This window comes from Columba livia, chromosome 13 (assembly GCF_036013475.1).
Source record: "Columba livia isolate bColLiv1 breed racing homer chromosome 13, bColLiv1.pat.W.v2, whole genome shotgun sequence".
Taxonomy (NCBI): Eukaryota; Metazoa; Chordata; class Aves; order Columbiformes; family Columbidae; genus Columba; species Columba livia.
Window position 1 is genome coordinate 13,029,286 of NC_088614.1, and position 12,357 is coordinate 13,041,642.

The window sequence follows — 12,357 nt, forward strand, 5'->3', positions numbered from 1 at the left end:
GCGATGCAGCAGCGGTGCCTCTGCCAGCAGCCAGGTGGGCACCAGCAGAGCCCCTTGACCACAGCCTGAGGATGTGCCGGCTCAGCCGTGCCCAGGACCCCATTTCCATCCCACCCCACATTTTCCCAGCACTGTGGGGATGTTCCCACTGCCTCCATGCACTGCTGGGTGATATCTTCCCTGCTGTTATCTGCTCTGAGCTGCAGCACGCCAGCCCACCCCGTACTATTGCAGCTTCCCACTTAACAAGGAAAAAGGCTGAGGTCTTTCTAGTTTAACTTACTGAAATGTATTTCATGGTGATTTAATTATTGTGGACTTAACTGGGACCAAAGCTCAATTAATAGGAAGAGTTGCCAAAGAGATCTTTGAATCTATCTGCCAAAATTTTAAAGGGAAAACTATTTTTTCCTCTTAAATCTTAACACATAATTACAACTACCACAAAAATTCATGCTGTTTCAACATGAAAGTATAATTTCTTGTTCCTGTGTTGGTGTTTCAAAGACATCATTCTGTCTGCAGCAGACTACAGAATTGAAAACTGCAAATAAAGTGTCAGGATCTATCCTCAAAGCAGGTTTTATGCTCAATGAGTGTGTTCTGCTTCTTGGCTTAGTTGGTGGAAGTCGGGGATACAATCAAAGGAAATGTTAAGTTCCAGCCTCCTGCTAAGGTTTAAGGAAAATGGAGCAGCACGGTGCTGTGCAAAGCTATTTTAGAAAAGAAAACTTTCACGTCTGCTCCCAGTGAATATTAAACAGCCACCCGCTTTGGCTCTGCCGCCTGCGCCTGGCACAGCGTGAGCTGATTTAACTTCTCTTTACAAAGAGGAGCAGACCTACACCCATATTTTTATGCATATGCCTTAGAGATGAGTGGGATGTAAAGGATGACCCCAAGTCCTCTCTGTCAGTAGATCCCTTGAGCAATCAATTACAGCTGGAAAAACAAGGAGACATTAAGAAAAATTCAGCAGCGCAGGCAGGAGGGTTTATGCAGACTGACGTAGAGTAACTGCCAGCTTGCTGCTTTTTTCATGCAAACTTTCCTGGGCTTTCAAGTCCATTTGGGGATCCTAGAGAAGTGTTGAGTGAAAAATAAAGATAAGACGGAGAGAGAAATTGTACGCAAGGTGGAACTGAGGCATGGCCAGGACAGCATCCCAAACAAGGTTGGACTGAGGGTCCCTGATGCTCACAGTGCCTATTCAGCTACCTTCATCCCACCAGACAAGAAGTGCTGCTTAATTAACCCCCTCAGAAACAGTGGCAGAAGAAATACAGAGCCTGTGTGTGAACATCCAGGCACATTTCATGAAAACAACTCCGATCCAGAGGCATTTTTGTAGTTTTCATGCCCAGCCTTTGCTTTTGAGCATGTCACTCGCCCCCAGCTCCACCTCACTGCTCTCACCTGGGGGCCCAGCCAGGCCAACCCTGGTCCCGGGCACATTTCTTGGAAGCATCCTCCTCCATGCGCCGGTCTCCCCACGACACCCCTGGGTTGGCAGAAATACCCGCTGTGGCCGTGGCGCTCGCCCTCTTTGACACGGACAGGGATGCTCTCCGCAGCCTGCATCCCGCTCCTCTGGCTGCTCCCCTTGCTCCAGCTCTGCACCGACAGTCCCGCCAGCGCGCACAGGGTGTGCATGGCTGGACACGGCCTGGAAAGGGTGCTGAGCTCTGGGCACAGCCCGTGGGGACTCCTGTCACCCTGGGAGCAAGCAGTGGCTGTGCTGGTGTGGCTGATGCTGGCAGCAGCAATCTGGGGTGGGATGCTTCACCACGCTTTTCCACACATGGTGCCACACTGGCACAGGAAAATCATTGCCCTTTCATAAAGCGCTTTGTCAGCTCCATCCAAATCTCAGGGTGAAGCCCCCGAGCAGTCCTCCTCTTCACTTGTTAAGGACCAGTAAATGCTTTTGTAAAGGTGGTCTGTAAAGGTGCCTGCTCCCAGAAGGGTCCCAGTAGTGGATGCAGAGCCAGGGTGGCAGGACCCCCCAGGGACGCTCCACTTGCTGCCAGCCTTGCCGTGAGTGAAGGCAGGGGATGGCTTTCCACACCCAGTGTCGCCTTTACCACTGAATTTCTCTGTGCAAACCTCTGACAGCTCTGCCCTGTCCCTGACTGGAGGCAGAGAAAGCAATGTCCCCTCCACTCCCATCTGCCAGGGCATTAAGAAAATGAGAGCCGATTAAAGTCCATCTCCTCCTGAGCACCATTGGTCTCAGCTAAATTGCTGACACAACCTATTTGGTAGCATCAGCAGACAGGTGGACTTTCTCCCTCCCCAGATTTAGTTGGGTTTGGGGTCACTTGGGACTGCTGCTCTGAGCATTGGCTATAGTCGAAAGTGGTTTAATTGCACAGAATAAGTGCCTTGGATTTTTTTTCCATCACCTGTTAAAACGTTGGCTGAGGCAGTGCCTTTCCTTGCAGACCTGCTCTTCCACCACACACCATGCAAGGGTGCTGGGAAGGGATGGGAAGGAGCTCAGAATAAAACTCTCCTGAGTGCCCACACCACCCCATCAACCTCAAAAGTCAGCCTTAAGGGCACTGTAGTGCCAAAAACTCTCCTATTTCTCCAGGCAGGCAAGCCCCATTTCCCTCCCATTAACCTCCACCTGCCAGCAATTTCTAGAAGGCAGCCAAGAACAGTATAACTGGGGAGATTTGCAAAATAAACAGTGATCAAACACAAAGACCTGGGTTCCTCCTCTGGAGGGTGTCTGCCAAGAGACATAGATCGTATCAGGCTAATTTACAAAAGGCAAACCACCCTAATTAGTGCTCAGGAAAGCAGTTTAATGAGAAGTGCGTTGGTATAAAAAGCAAGAGCGTCAAGAGGTCAAGTCTTTCCTAAACGCCAGAAAAACAGGAAACAGGGCAAAGCCGATCTCTGCCCGCCCAGGCTGCAGCACCATTTTCTCACTCTGAAAATAATATTTCAGGTTACTGATGAGAAATTTAGAAAACGTGGAGCCTAATGCCCAGTGACAGGGCAGTGACGCTGCACACAAGCAGCTCTGAGCATCGTAACGCCAGATGTGGCCAGCTCACCATGGGGAGGGGCACGCAGCCCTCACAAACATCTCCCCTCCTTTTTGGGGCATAATGCTGGTTTTATGCCTGTAGTTTCCCCCAGCAAAAGGGAGACCCAGAAGACCTGTCAATGCTATGAGCCCCGTCTTGCCGGCGGCTGTAACGGCAGCTGGTAACCATGGCAGCAGGGAGATTTTCACGTGATATTGGTATTTCTGCAGCACAAAAGAGCCTCTTATCTAGAATGAGTAACTAGTCTGGCTGGTCTTCATTCCTCGGGTTATTGCTAAGACAGAACAGCATGGCACGGCCCACGTGATGCTCACCCAGGGGCGAATTTGGACCATCCCTGGGGAGACCCACGGGAGGTTTCGGGATGCAGAAGGATGCTCACACTGTGCTGCGGCAGTGGTCCCACTGCGTGGAAGCAAACCCAGCCACCAAGTCAGACCAGGTAAAGCTGGGAAGGCGGCAGCGGCCATGCCGCTGAATTCACATTTGCAAAGCCAGCACCTGTAAAAAGTGTGAGGCACACCAGGCCATCCCGTGCCCTGGATGTGACAGCCCAGAGTGGGCAGGGATGTCGCCCGGCCACCCCATAGCATCCCCACAACCTGATCTATCTTCTCCAGCTGTTTACATGCCTCCCAAATTACTTCCAGTTTACCCAAGAAAACAGTTTTTAGACTTTACCTGTTTGCCACCCAGCTCTTCTCGTGCATCAAGTGACTTCTCAAAGCAGAAGAAAATGCATGAAATAAGTATCTAGGTTTTACTTCTTCTGATGACTCAAACCCAGCTTGCTGGATATTGCTCAGATCTCCCTAAGACATTCAGCCTAGCATATGAACCAAAGTTGGAAAGTTTTGTCCCAAAATAAGAATGAATACATGAGGAAAGAATGAGAAATGGAAAAATGTCATCCAGCCTGAGTTAAGCCTAAGCTGCTGTTAATAAATGCTGGTGTGGGCGCCCATTGTCTTGTATACCTCTGTGTGACCCCTTCCCAAATAGTGGTCTGGCTTTTTTTTGAGGGTGCTAACTCCCGTGGGACCATTATTGCACATAAAAGGAGTTGTGTGTTCAGGACAGAGAAACCAGACTTGTATTAGCTCCATTTTAGAGGAAGGTAAAAGGGTTTCAGGGGGATTTAATTGCAAACATGACGCAAATTAGATCTACACAATGGAAAAAAAATATATATAGGCAGAAAAAGTGGTTTACAGACTGTTCCCAGAATTAGAAGCATGTCCTGGTTAAGGTCTCCAGGTTTCAAGGTTAAAGTGCTTAATTTTATTTCAAGCTTTTGAATTAAAACCATTTAACAGGGATTTCCATTTATCATGCAGTTTCTTTCTAGACCTGAATCTAATCCTCAAACCTGCTTATTTGTTTTTACTTTCATTATAGCCTTATCAGTGATTAACCTGCAATTGCATTTAATCTTTTTAAAAGATTGCTCTGACTATAAATACAGAGAAGCTACCTGCCCTGTTTCTATTCAGAGGAAAACAACTTCCTTCACAGTCAGATGTTTATGGTTGCTTATATTATTCCTTTTGTAAGTGGATTTTTTTACCAGAGACATTTGTCTTCTCCAGCTTCATACAGAACTTTATTTCAGTATTCCACAAGGAATATGAATACACTTCCAGTATAAAAAGTGTATATATACATATAAAAGTATTTATATATATTAAAACAGTATATATAAAGCCTCCAGTAAAGATGCTACTTGTGATAGTAAGACAAAACCTAATGCTTTAATACAGGTCCAACAACAGCAAGCTCTGCTTCTTCCTTCAGCAATTATCTATTCCACTTTTTTCACTCAAAAGCAGAAACAGCTAAAATACCAAGGCAAGAAGACCTGGTTTCTATGACTATGGACCTCTGAGAAACCCCTTAATCGGAAATACAAGTCAGGAGGAAGACTGCAATGCAGAATTTCCAAGGTGTTGGACTGGCAATGAGTAATTGCACGGCAAGATCCCCCAAATACTGCATTAATATTATTAGAGGATCTCATATCAGATCTATCCAACACATCAAAGCAGAATGTGCAAAAGCTAATAAGAAATGCAGTAAAGGTACATGGAGCGTTACCAAATCCATCAAGAACGTCACAAGGGCAGTGGAAAGAACAGACCTGTGATAAGAGCTGCAAGATATTTCATAGGACCCAGTACAAAGGAAGCCCATTGCAAATACAGCAAAACGGGAGAAAGAATGGAATTACAAAGTTCAGCAGAAAGCCAGTTTATGGTAATCCCCAAACCAAGAGGCACTAAATGAGCTGCCCATCTCCTTCATCTACCTGTGATTTTTAAATAGTCCTGCACAGCAAACAGATCTGAGCTCACCTCTCCAACCCAGCCTGTAAACCCAACCCTACCTTGACCTTAATTATTGCCTGGAAAATAAACTCCCTAAAGAATTAAAGCCATAAACAGATCAAAGAGGAGGATAACTTCACATTTCCCCGCAATTCCAGAATTACTAGTAATGTATCCACCACAATCTAATGCTGCAACTTGAAAATTAAGATTTTCACACAAGTATTTGCCATGTAAGAAAGTTTTTTCCCCTTCTCCTGGTGATTAAAAAAATATAACAATTCTATTACTAGTATTACGTGACCTGTGAGCCTCTAAAAAGTTTATTGGAAAATCTGTGAAGCACACGTGCGGATTTACCAGTTCCATTGGTGCAGCAGTGAGCAAAAAGACAGAAAGCAACTGGAATTTTGAAATAAATCCACAGCAAACAAATGGTAATCTACGTGGTGTTTATTGTAGATGTAGTGAATTATGAAAGCCATTACAGCCCACTATTTATTTAAACGTTTTTTTCTAAACTGTGTCAAATCATAGCAGCAAATCAGAACCCTAGCTTGACTTTTGCATGTTTCCTCCTTCGCTTATATAAATATTTATCTAGTGGAAACAAAAGATACTTTGCGCTCCCTACTGAAACCTTCCACCCTGCATGGAAGTCCTTGCAAATGACTAAGGACAAGAAACCTTTAGGAAGGCTTGGGTGAGCCCAGGTTTTCCCCTGCAATGTTATGGGCAGTGGTGGCTTCAGACCCTCCTGTTGTATATCAGAGCTCATTAAATTTGTTTAAAAGAGAGAAAACCACTGTTAATTAACACTAATATGTATCCTACCTTTTTCCGTCACAGAAAACCACCTATTTTGCCAGAGAGGAGAAAAATTGCAATAATATAAGAAGACTTTTTAGGAGGTGAAGATCAGCCCCAGGTTACTGATGGGAAGAGGGATCACCCACCTACGGGGACAGCGCCGGTGCTGACACCCATCATGAGCAGCCAGAGCTGTGGAACCTGCAGCACTGCTCACAGGATTTGCTGAACACCTGAAAAATCCCTCAGCCGCGGCTCCAGGGCTGCTCCCTGCAGCAGAACCTGCCCCAGCTTTTCCTCCAGAGGATGGAAACTGGCTCCTCTCAATGGAGCCAGCAGTGCCATGGAGACCTGGACAGCCAAACCCAGCACCATCTCACCCACTAAGCTCTCATTGGCGCAAGGTGAGAGGAAGGTGAAGAACTGGTGGTGCTGGTGGAAGATCGGATGCCTTGAGCCACCAGCTGGGCGTGTTGGCTGCTGACCAGGCATTCACCTTCCCATCCAGCAGCTTCACAAGCACCCTGGTGCAGTGATGAGCAAGACCAGAGTGACTTCTCCATGGAAACAAGCCCCAGAGCCAATCAAGTGACCAAAAGGGGATGGAAATGTGGCAGGCCACTGAAGTCCAGCAATGAGCACAGGGACCTCCTGCATGCTTGTGCACACTTGTTTGCATGCTACGGGCTCTGTTCTGACTCTGAAACACTGTCTGGAAGAGGATAGCACTTACTACACTTCTCTTTCCTGTCCCAGCTGGAAAGCAACACGGCTTCTCCGATCCTGCTCTCAGTTTATCCCTCCAGCAGCGACAGGTTGGTGCACCCATGGAAACCCAGGGCTGGAAGGGATCTCGAGGAACATCTCATCCAGGATTGCGCTTCTCCGTCACTGGAAGATGTTCATCAAATCTCTCTGTAACAGCCACCAGTGATGGAGAGCCCACCACCTCCCCGGGGTGGGCAGCCAGCAGGAACTCCTCTTTCCAGCAGCAAACCCAGGGTGGTCTTGGCAACACACAGGGACCCTCAAACATCTTGTCTGTGAACACCAGAACGGACCTTGGCCTCCTTGTGACAATATGATTTGGTCTGTGATAGGCTTGTGAGCATGGTCCACATCTTTTTTGGATGAATCACTCTCCAGCTGCTGCTGGCAACCTTGAGCCCAACAGAGAAACCTTTTTTTTTCTTTTTTCTGGTTGTTCCTGGCCAAGTGGTGACTCAGCTGTCAGAGGTGAATAACTCCTCATGCTTTATCTGAACACTCATTAACCATCCAGAGCCATAAAAAGCAATTTCTTCAGGGTTCCTTCTCCGTAAGGCTGGATTTTGAAACAAGAGGACTGGCCTGAGATTTAGCGGGAATGTTCATAAAGACGCTCAATAAAAATAGATCTCCAGAGCATGGAAACCTTGTATGGTTCTGGGCCATATGTCAGAGGGCTTTATCAACAGTGGGTGAAGGTCTAGGCAGAAAAGAAAGGCAGATCCTACCCGCAGCACCTAGCAAAGCCTACAGTCGCTGCATGAAAATCTTTAATGACAAAAAGCTTCTACCCCAGGTGTTTGCTTGACTCCTACTCCTGCTCCAGGACCTGCTTGATTTTCATTTCTCTTCTTTTTCTTCTTCGTCTTTCTCTGAAATCTCAGCAGCAAGGATTTCTTCATCCTCTTGTGCCGTAGAAATCACACGAATGGTGACTAACCTATCAGGTGATTTTGATAATATTTCTTCTCCCAGGTGAGTGAGTGCTTTGTGGGAGGTGACAGGAGATCTCTGGTGCACTGGTGATTTTGGTGGCTCTGGACTGAAACTGGAACCCTGCGATCAAAAAAAAAGCCCAACGCCTTAGAAGACCCTTGTCCACTACCCCAACATCTGCGCTGTGCAAGGCAGGTGGCGTTTCACAGTTTCACCACCCCAGACCTCACCATCAGGATGTCAGTTTGCTGCCAAGACGACCCTTGTGACAGGGGCAGCTGGGTTATGCCCTGCACATCTCAAGAGAAGTGCATAGAGATGCACCGAGCAGTGAACCTTCCTCGCACCTCCTGCACTAGCTCTTGTCATGCTCCTGAAGCATCTGGACAGGTAGATCCTGGCAAAAGCTTGGCAGAAGTGTTGTTGTGAGCTGGCAGCCCCAGACTGCCCTGTCCTGAAGCCTCCTGTAGAGAGGAGCCTCAGAAACCTCACCTATGGCTGTGCCATGGAGAGGGACATCCTTCTAATGGAGTCCTGCAACCCCCATTAGTGGGGTTACCTCCTAACTTGTGCACCCTCCAGTGACAGGTTTTGTTGACACTACTATATGGAACACACCTTAGGAAGGACAGAATAACAAAAGGCAGCTTCACTGCTGCCTTTAACCGGATATTTGTTAGTGTTAAGCAGCACATTGTGTGAAGCCTCGTCATGCTTCTGTGAAGGGCTGTAGAAATGCAGTTACGCTCAGCGTCTCCCTGGCTATTTACCCAGCCTCAAGGCCACCGCACGCTCCCAATCAGCCGCTCTTTCGCCTCCTTTTACACATACAGATGCAATACTCTGTATAGCTCCACGCTGGGAAGTGTAAAAACAAAGTCTAAATGGTGATACAAGCATTTTTTAAGAGTTCAGCAGAGACACTTGGAAATAAAAAAAATTTAAAAAAAGCAGTGCCACTTTCTTTTTCAGTTGCTAATGACCAAAAGTGAAGATGGTTTCACTGCAGTGCACGCACAGCTGGCAGGACAGTGTGTCTGCTGTGAGGGTCTCTGCCCCAACCACACTGTGAGAGCTCTGCAAGTATTGACTGCTCTGTGAATGCTGGATGCCAGCATCACCCTTTGTCCTGCCAGCACATCGATTAATTATGAGTGGCTCTGTCTCTGCAGCATGGAAGAGATGTTTGTCTGTGGCTGTAGTGCAGCTAGGAACTAGACTCGGGCTTAGCACAACTGGGCAAAAAGTCAATGTATTTCCTTTTTGTGTCACAAAACAAACCCCTGTGGGATAATGACACTCTCCCAAAGCCATCTGTAATATGCTGGACTGCCCCTTCCCATCTGCCCACACTAGGTCAGACCCCAATGACCCGAGCTCGCTCCTTTAAGGTATCTTAATAGCAGTGTGTGGAGCTGGTTGTGGCACCTGACAAAGTAAAGCCGAATTGCCATCCTCTCTGCACTGACCTGCGTCTCCTGCATCGCCTTCAGCTCCTTCAGCCGCCACCGGAGCTGTGCCAGCGGCCCCTTGCCCCCCATCCTCCCCGTGGCAGCCAGGGCAGCCTGGAAGAGCTTGGGGGTGTCAGCTTTCGGGGGGATGATCAGTGTGTCTCCAGGTGCTCCTTTCTCATCTTTGGGTTTATTGTTGCTTTGCAGCATTTTCCTACAGCAAGGAAATGGAGAGATTATTTCGGTCTGGGAACACGTTATATTGGCTGGATTTTGTAATATAGAAAAAGCAGACTTTGAAAGGACAGGGATTTTTTACATTTTAGGAAGGACAGAATAACAAGTCTAAGTAATGCTAAAAACTAAAGTGAATATTTTAATCAATTTTTAAATGAATGCAGTTTGGCCACATTTGTTTCAGATTTGCATCCACTTTCAACGCTGCAGCTTTGCAGCAGGACAAGGCTGGGTTTGGACCCCTCCAGCCCCACCAGCCCATGGAGAGGGACAGGCCCCCTTTGCCAAAGAGCAGCAGCTCCAGCCTCCCTCCCCTCCCCTCCCCTCCCCTCCCCTCCCCTCCCCTCCCCTCCCCTCCCCTCCCCTCCCCTCCCCTCCCCTCCCCTCCCCTCCCCTCCCCTCCCCTCCCCTCCCCTCCCCTCCCCTCCCCTCCCCTCCCCTCCCCTCCCCTCCCCTCCCCTCTCCCTCCCCTCCCCTCCCCTCCCCTCCCCTCCCCTCCCCTCCCCTCCTGTGCCCAATGCCTGGCGAGTGCAGCAGGAGCTTTCCCAGTGCTTGGCACAGAGAGAAATCTCCCCTGCGATCTTGAAATCCGTACTTGGCTTTTTTAAAAACCCCACAAGCTAGAAAGCAGCAGCCTGACACGCACTTTGCCTTCTTACGCAGCAGCTTCTGAGACTCCGGATAATGCACCAAAATCTCATTCAAGTCCTTTTTATCCAAAATGAAGAGGTTAGCAAAGCCATGAGCTACGACGTTTGCTGTTCGGCGATTTCCCCCTCCTGCTGCCAGCAAGCTGCGAGAGACACGGCAAGACGTTAACGCTGTTATCAATGGGCTCAGCACAACATCTGTAATTTAAAATCTCCCTTTTCCCACCCTGTCCCCTCATCTCTCTGTTTCAGAGGACTCAGAGTTTAATTTTCACCCCCAATTAAATTTTATAAGCCCATTTTTAAAATAATGCTGGGAAATGCTGGCATGGAGCCCTATATGAAAAATTATTTACCTCTTTGAAGGTCTAAATATTGCATTTTACACCAGTCTAGTGTCTGCTGGATTGTAGGGATGCAAACTCCACCACTGTGTTATGAACTGGTACAGGACTTTACATGTCCATGAAATGGGCAGACTGATGGCTGGGGGGCTGTTGTAGTGAAACATATTTTCTCATAAATTTTCCTATCATTCCATATACTTCTGCTTACTGTCACTAGCTCCCCAGGCAGAAAACAGCACAATGACAAAAATAGTGGAAAAGCTCCAGGAAAAAGGCTGTAATTTGTGCAGCAGACCAGTGCAGCAGATTTGTGTGGTTGCTCAGTGTTCGTGGCTCTCAATCACAAAGATTAATTACAGTGCTGCTGGTCTCCTCACCTCCCACCCTCCTTGCCCAGAGTCCCTGAGGTATAATTCCACGCTCCTGGCGATGCTTCACTCACCTGATTTCCCCAAACACAGACCCAGCTTTCAGAGTCACCAGCACAGTTTTGCCGTCGGGTCCCCCCAGCACCTGCACTTGTCCCGCCTGGATAATGTACATCTCACGGCCGATTTCTCCCTGCAGTGAAGATGGGTGCTGTGCCGGGTGCCCAGAAACGGGGAGACCTTATGGGTGCCCTGACCTGCATCTTGCTGGAAACCCCCATGATCATACTACCGCCTCTCAATACACTTTGTCCTGTTGGTGCTCACTCCCGAGCATCCTCATCTGAAAATCCCAAAGTCTCCTTCAGCTTGGCAGGCTCTGCCCTGCTCTCCTGTTGTTGGTGGCTGCAGCAGAAGAGCTCAGTCTTTGCACAGGACCAGCTGCAACTGAGGATGTTTTTGCTCTGAACTCCCTACCTTTGAAGTGGCTCGATGCCACGGTGATGGGCCAGGCCTGGCTTTCCCCACTGTGCATTGCTCCTAGTGCCCTGCACAGCCCAGCCGTGACACCGGGGATGGGAGGGCACTTGAGTGTCTCATTACCTTCTTACACACATAGTCATTAGGCAGGTAGACCACCGATCTGAGCCGCTTCAGCATGTCGAAGATCATCTGTCTGTCACAACCCTGAGCCGAAACAAAGCCAACAGCACCATTAGTCTGTGCCGGCACACCAGGCTCTGCCGTCCAGGACCTGTGCTGCAGTGGGTACCTGGAAAAGGGCCACTTTGCTCACGATGTTGTAGTTCACGTCAATGGCGATGTCCAGCCTCATCTTGTCCGGCAGCTGCACCAGCAGCTCTGACTCATCTGTGAGACACAGCAGAAATCTTGCTGTTTGATCCGAGTGTGTGTCCTGGGCATGGCAGTGGGAAAGCAGCCCATGTTTTGGTGGCAGAGGGCAGGAGCCAGCTTGCCCAGAAGGGTCTCCTGCAGCCTCTGCCTACCCAGCAACCTGCAGGTCTAAAGTCAGCAGGTGGAGAACCACCCTTTGCATTATCACTGCCCTGGGAACTCTCAGAGACAGACCGTGAAGCTCAAGTGAGCATCTTTTTTGTCCAGGAGAGAGGGCACAGAGATCCTACGTGATGATTTACTGGCAGGGTGAGCCAGTGGGTTTGCTGTTGGACACACTCTGGCCAGAAATTGCCAGTCCCTGTCCTCTTCTCAGGGACAGGGGGGTGGGATGCTGAGCTCCATGCACTGTGTGTGATGCTGGATCACCAGGGTGCAGTGACACAGTGGCAATCTATATACTCTATGGGTGGACAAACAAGTCTGTATAGCAAAGAGTAAAATAAGCCACCTCCCACCCCAAAACTGTACTGCTATTTGTAATGTTTC

General features: G+C 48.5%; 1 protein-coding gene across 1 annotated transcript in view; it reads right to left on the reverse strand.

Annotated features, from left to right (window-relative positions):
- Window positions 1-5,824: 5,824 nt before the first annotated feature.
- CNGB1 (cyclic nucleotide gated channel subunit beta 1) overlaps window positions 5,825-12,357 on the reverse strand; it is a 31,289-nt gene continuing 24,756 nt past the window's right edge. The window contains exons 29-34 of the mRNA XM_065028542.1: window positions 11,726-11,823; window positions 11,557-11,640; window positions 11,028-11,146; window positions 10,235-10,381; window positions 9,370-9,565; window positions 5,825-8,020 (exon numbers count right to left, since the gene is read on the reverse strand). Coding sequence (XP_064884614.1) covers window positions 7,805-8,020; window positions 9,370-9,565; window positions 10,235-10,381; window positions 11,028-11,146; window positions 11,557-11,640; window positions 11,726-11,823 — 860 coding nt within the window. The 3' untranslated portion in view covers window positions 5,825-7,804. The remainder of the gene's footprint in view (window positions 8,021-9,369; window positions 9,566-10,234; window positions 10,382-11,027; window positions 11,147-11,556; window positions 11,641-11,725; window positions 11,824-12,357) is intronic.